The following is a 6,453-nucleotide window of genomic DNA, read 5'->3' on the forward strand; positions in this document are numbered from 1 at the left end:
TGCCCCAAACCAGATGTATCCTCCTGAACTGTGGCTGGGACAGTTGGTCCAAGCTTTTTTCCCAGGTGGAAAGAGAGCTTAAAGGTAATTGTATGAGAGCTCAGATTCCCCCAGAATCTCTTGCTTGTACCACCCTATCATTTTTAGCCACATTGCCAGCATCTTCCTGAATTCTCCACTGAGCTTTCTGTGAAGGCTGACTTCCATTGCTATGCACTCACTTAAGCAAAACCCCGAGGAAAACACGTGCTCACAGACACACGTCTAGGGGCATCTGAAGAGCTTGGGGGAACACTGGGCCTTAAAAGCAGTTACAGTAGTAGACTGCCCATCATTACACTGTTCTGTGTTACAGTTCGAGGATGATGGTCGATGTTTTACTTGGTGATTTTTAAACTTTACTGTGATGCAAAATGGGTGTGCATTCAGCAGAAATTGCATCCCGTATGCGGAATTTCAACCTAGGCTTGGTGTTACACTTGGTCATCTCTCACGATGACGGGCAGCGTAAAGGTACAACCTTCAGCCAGGCCCAAGTCAGGGTGAGCCAGTGGCTCTACACACAGGGTGTCAGGAAGCTGTACTGCTGTATCCACCTTAGAGAGGAAGACACTGAACACTCACTTTCCCCCTCTGTGTACTCGTGTGTGTGTGTGTGTGTGTGTGTGTGTGTGTGTGTGTGTGTGTGTGTGTGTGTGTGTGTGTGTGTATAAAATCGATATGTGTTTGGGGAGGGTGTAAGCCAGAGGACAACCTCAGATGTCATTCTTCAAGAACCATCCACCTCAGTTTTTGAAAAAGGGTCTCTGAACTGGGAGTTTGCTAAGCAGGCTGGGCTTGGCTGGCTGGCCAGAGAGCCCAAGGATCTGCCTGTTTCTGCCTCCCCAGTGCTGGGTTCACATGCCTGCAGTCACGCCTACTTCTTTAGACTTGGGCTAGAACTCAGGCGCTTGTGCTTGCAAGGCTGAGTTTTAATTCCCCAGCTGCTGCAATGCATTTTTGACTTACAATAATTTCAACTTATGATTGATTTATCAGGATATGACAGCATGGTAAGAAAAGGAACATCTATGATGGTTATTAAAATAATAATGAGGGTTATTATATAAACAGGCTGAGTTAAAATGGGAAGTATCAGAGTATATTAGACTATGGGTTTGCATATGTATGGCCAAGAGGGAATATGAATCTCATAGCTGGTCAGTGAACACAAGCTCTCCGGGAGACTACTGAGTGGGCATTTGGAGAGATCATTCAGGTGGATGTGGAGGGAAGAAAGATATTGGTTAGGAAAGCACCCATTCTACCTCACTTGGGCACTACTGGCAGACACAGAGCACTATGGTCCATCTGTACAGACTCAGGAAGTTCAGCAAAAGGGGCGTCAGGCAGGGCTAATGTCCTGGTGGGGGTTGGGGTGGGTGAGCAGACGAAAGAACACAGGCTCCTGAATGAAGGGTGGTTTGGGTAGGGAGTAGGCACAGTGACAGCCAAGTCCAGGTCTCAGATATGCCTCAGGCTTTGAGTCTGGGTAAAAGCCGTGGTTCCTTCTAACCCTGAAGCTGAACAGTGAGAAGGGGGTGGGAACTCTTCCTTGAGGCCTGAGCTGGGTCCGGATGAACGAAGGCTCTGAAGCAGCAGAGAGCAGACCAACCCCCACAGACTTCCTGCACTGGAGCAGCGCAGGGTCCCTGGCTTGCAAGACCCCTACAGATAAAAATAGTCCCTACATCACTAGAGGCCCATGAATCACTTCAATTGCCCATAATTGCTAAGACACTGCTCTCTGTGGCAGCAGAATAGCCGTGACCCTGGCTTAGGTATCCCCAATGAGACCTGCCTTGGTTTTGGCCCACACTAAGGGACACCCAGGCCAGCCTTCTCCACAAAGAACTCAGAGAATCTAAAAAGTTCAGGGGAAGGGCAGCAAAAGACTAAATTTCCTGGATCCTAAGAAGGAGAAAAATCAAGTACCTCAACTCCTGGCAGCCACCTGGGGAAGGCAAACGTCTACATTGCCCTTCCCAGTAATTGTGGACTACAGCAAAGGGCTCACGCAGAGCTTTCTGAGGCTGCCTACTCATGGGGGTCTCTAGGGCACATTTGCTTTGTTCGACCTCTGTTTATTTAGTGCTGTAGAAGAGCCCCAGCTGGCTGTTTGCACCGAGGTCCGGTGTGCTGGACTCAGCACTCTGGGGAGGTGAGGGCCCCTTGCGCTCCAAGGCTCTTGTTTGCCGAGCTCAGGAGGACCCAGTGGGACGGAGCCTAGACAAACATTGAGCATCCTTGGCTTCAGAAACTCTACCGGTAAACACTCCCCTGCCACGCATTTCTGCCTTGCATTGATTCAGCTGCAGAGTGCAAACGGCCCTGAGAAAGGGCCAAGGGGAGCCCAGGCCCCTTGCATACAGAAAGATCTGTATGGAAGTGGCATAGCTGAATGGTCAGTCACCATGGTCCCTATCACAGAGCTGGGGTGCAGGGGGCCTAGATAGCTGTGAGTGTCCAGGCATGCAGAGAATTCTAGCTCAACCAAAGGCTGTCTGCCACTACCTCCTGCTTCCCTGCTATGTTGATCACGCCTGAGCTAAAGTACAGGATAGCTCAAGCAGGATGATCTGCCTATCTTCTAAGGACAGTAGTTCTAAGAACGTCCTCCAAGACGCTTTTGCTGGTCAAGAGAAGAGGGATGGCTATTTTGAATGGAAAGGGTCTATCCCAAGGGCAGAACAGACAGGGCAAAGCCTATTTCTTTCAGAACTTATTTTTCTTCCTTCTAACTTTTAATGTGGAAAAACCTGGCATTGTCACAGCGAGTGCCTTGAACAGGTTAAACAGTCAACACTCACTCTCAACGCCAGTGCCAAGAGTTCCCGGAGGTAACTAAGAGTCCAGGAGTGGCAGCTCCAGGGCAGGGGGATAGGGATAAGAAGGGTGCTGCTAGGACCTCAGCAGCTCTGTGATTGAGGATCAACCTGATTTTGCTTGGCATGCCTGGGGGGTATCCAGAAAAACTACAGGCCAAGGAGCCTTTGGAAGGGCTCCCAGCCCCCAACTATCCATGTACTCAAGGATATACTGAAAAGAACCCAGCTGCTCTGGTGGCTGGGCATGGCTCCTCTAAGGTAGGCACTTCTCCAATCCCAGAGATAGGGTAGGTAAGCAGCAACAGAACCTTCTGGAATGTTCCCTTAGTAACAGATGGGACTTGTGGCTAAAGAACTGAGACCCAAAGGGATCTCAGGCCTGGGACTAGTACTGAACAAGGCTACAGAGCTAGAATGGGGCAGGGGATGGACAGAAGGCTTGGTGTAGGATCATGTGGGGGGTAAGCACATACCTTGCTCATGTGTAACCCTGTGAGGACATATGGAACCTTGGTAAGAATATACAAAGAGACAAAGATGAGGAAGAAGTTATGTCTAGGACCAACTATGTCCTGCTTATCACCATTTCTTCCTTCTAACTTTTAATGTGGAAAAATCTGGCATTGTCACAGCGAGTGCCTTGAACAACTTAAACAGTCAACACTCACTCAATGCCAGTGCTGATCTCCATCAGCAGATTCCCCCAGGTCCCCTAGTTTCTCAAAGACAAAGCAAGAAGTTAAAACCCAGCTTCTCATCCTTCTTGGCCTACTGTCTCTACTCTTCCAGGTACAGAGATTCCCCATTCCCAATCCTGAAGTCCCTTATATAGGCCTTCGACCACTATGGTGTCCTTCAAGCCTCATAAGAGGCATGGTAGGTAGCCCCAGTGGTTCACGAGTCCAAGCTGTCAGTATAGAGGATCCAGGGAACTGGGTTCTGTGGCGTGTCATAATTGGTTCCAGAAAATGTCCATGCCTTAACACTTGGAACTTGTGTCATATGTCAAAGCAGAATACATTTTGTTGATCAGCTGATTTGGGGGCGGCTGCCTTATGTGACCATAAAGGTCCTTATCCAGAAATTGGTAGAGCAAAGATGTGACCACAGAGCCAGTAGGAGATAAGGAAGTCAAGTCAGGGACACGTTCACTGACCTCTCTATCCTTGCAGAGCCCATGATCCAAGGATGTGGGATGTCTGCATTAAGAATCAGTCCTCCCCACACTCGACCTCCAGGTTTAAAGTTACCAGCTTGTTGGATCTTCTGTCACCAACATAGGTCTTACATCTACTGACAAGGAAATGTGAGGTAGCCTTGAATGATCTTCCATCAAAGTCAGGACCGCCAGGGGTACTATGTCTATTCACCAATTCTAGGGACTGCTAAAAAGGCCTTCCAAGTCTACATGTCCTGCCCCCTTCCACTGCTGGGTCCTTTGCCATATCTGCTACTCATTTGATATCTTTGAACACCTGTACCACTGTTTGTTTAGCACTGTTCCTTAAACAGACTCTGTTTCCTTATCTGAGTGTGTTTTAAAAGCCAGAAAATGTCACTTTGTGTCGAAGGTAGTTGTGAAACATACATAGTTAAAAGTAAATTTGACTGAATTTGTTCAGGTTTCTTCGAATTGGGCTGAGAAACGAAAGTATATGCTTCACATCCTCCAACCCTTGGCCCCCGTCCCCAGAGGAGCACTCTGAGAAAAGCCTGTCTCACGAAGGAACGAGAGAACAGCTGGTAGCTTTTCATGGCTCCAAAGCAAAGGGGGAGTCAAAGCTGGCACCTGTGGGCTCTACCCCTACTGAGCTGTGGGCACAGGATGATGGCTATGGGACTGTAGGCTAGTAGGTTCTGGTGGTTTCACACTGAATCTGTTTTGTCCACCACCCTTGTCACATGTCTTTGGTTGCTGAGGCACAAGAAGGGGATCCCACATGAGAAGACTTTGGTTGCTACCCTCAAGGTCTACCTCAAAGTCTCATTGCTGGAAGGGTTTCTGAGAGCACGTTCCTCCTTTGTCCCCCTCTCCTCTGGATTGGACTTGATCAACCCAATACTGACTAAACAAGGAGAGCACACTGGCTGAGACAGGTGTGCTTCGAGTGGCAGAGTGGCCCAGAGGCTCTGGTAGATGTCATCTGGGGTCCATGACATCTAATGTCTACATGAGTGTCAGCTCCTCTCAAGTTTTGTGGGAATCACTGTCTTAAAGCCAGGGGGTGGGGCTGAGGGTGGGCCTGGCTGAATATGAGAGCCTAGGTCACCAGCTCCCCAAGTCAGAAGACTGAAGCCCCTTTAGAAGGAAAATGGCCACACGCAACCAAAGTTGCCTTGTCAGAGGCCTTCCTTTGTGTAACAAAAACACTGGCCACCTTACGTGTGTCCCATCTGTGCCATGTCTGTGGCCAGGATTAGCTTATCACCTGGTATCATCAGCCAGCAGTGGTCTTGAACCCACCGCTGTCCTTACAAATCTTCAACTGGCCCACCTGTGCCTCATTTGGAGGCTGGAAAGCCGTCACCTGCAGGCACTAAGGGAGCCAAGATACCCTAGGATAGGCTCCTGCTTTGACTGTGGATGTCTGCCTGATACAGGAAGAATATGGGGTGCTAGCCTGGGAGGTACAGGATGAGGCAGTCTCTCAAGGCCACTTCGAAAGGTCCAGCTAATGCCATCTACACCTCCATAGAGGACCCAGCAGGAAAGCCAATGCTTGTTCAAAGTAACATGGGAATGGAGTTTGGGGGACAGACACAGGGTCAGGCTATCATCTATGGATTCCCAGCCTCCACTCATACCAGGGGTCCCTGGGGCCCCATCTGGTGAGTGACAGGCTGTGCTGTGCCGCCCACCTGGCCTCTGGCACCCACACTGCACCTGTAACAACAGGGCGTCGGAGCTGGCGTCCGATTACGGCCCCCTCGCGGCCTGCTCTGAATTCCTGTGGAAAGCCGGCACATCGAGGCCCCGGGCCGGGCAGGAGGACAATCCCCGCAGTGTCTGTGCAGCTGGCACTGCAGCATGTGGCCTGCTGAGAGGGCAGCCTGGCCCGGCCCAGGGCCCAGGCCCAGCCTGCATCTCCCAGCCCCCAACACCAAGGCTCCACAAGTCTCTTGCCTGGCTAAATGACACCCTGCCAGAGACTCCTGGACCTTGGAGAGACAACAAGCCTAGCTTTGCATCCTTGTACCCCCCCCCTCCCCAGGACCCCCAAGCACATCCTGCTGTTGGCAGGTGGGGGTGAGGCACACCAAGGCAGGTAACGTTCTTTATCTGCCCACCTCAGAGGAGTGTATCACCCTGTGGTATTCTTACCAACCTGACAGGGGCTGGTGGCCGTTCTTATAGTGGGGTCCTTCCATCTTTCCGCATAGTTAAGGCAAAGGTCACCTCCTCAGACAGCCTTCCCAGATTATTTTGGCTTCCAGACAACCTAGCCATCCACTCCACTACCAAGGACCATATTGTAAAGGCCCCCAACCAGACCTAGCCTCCAGTTGGCGGGGGCCCACTTTGGCCTCCCCTTCCCTCCCCTCCCTACCAGAGGAAGTATTTCTTTTTCCTTTTGTTTATATTTTT

At 50.5% G+C, this 6,453-nt stretch overlaps 1 protein-coding gene across 1 annotated transcript in view; it reads right to left on the reverse strand.

The window, feature by feature from the left end:
- Nucleotides 1-6,236, reverse strand: part of LOC116890666 (potassium voltage-gated channel subfamily KQT member 1-like) — a 98,571-nt gene extending 92,335 nt beyond the window's left edge. The window contains exon 1 of the mRNA XM_032891071.1: nt 6,190-6,236. Coding sequence (XP_032746962.1) covers nt 6,190-6,236 — 47 coding nt within the window. The remainder of the gene's footprint in view (nt 1-6,189) is intronic.
- Nucleotides 6,237-6,453: the final 217 nt, after the last annotated feature.

Source organism: Rattus rattus, chromosome 2, assembly GCF_011064425.1.
Source record: "Rattus rattus isolate New Zealand chromosome 2, Rrattus_CSIRO_v1, whole genome shotgun sequence".
In the NCBI taxonomy this organism is placed as follows: domain Eukaryota; kingdom Metazoa; phylum Chordata; class Mammalia; order Rodentia; family Muridae; genus Rattus; species Rattus rattus.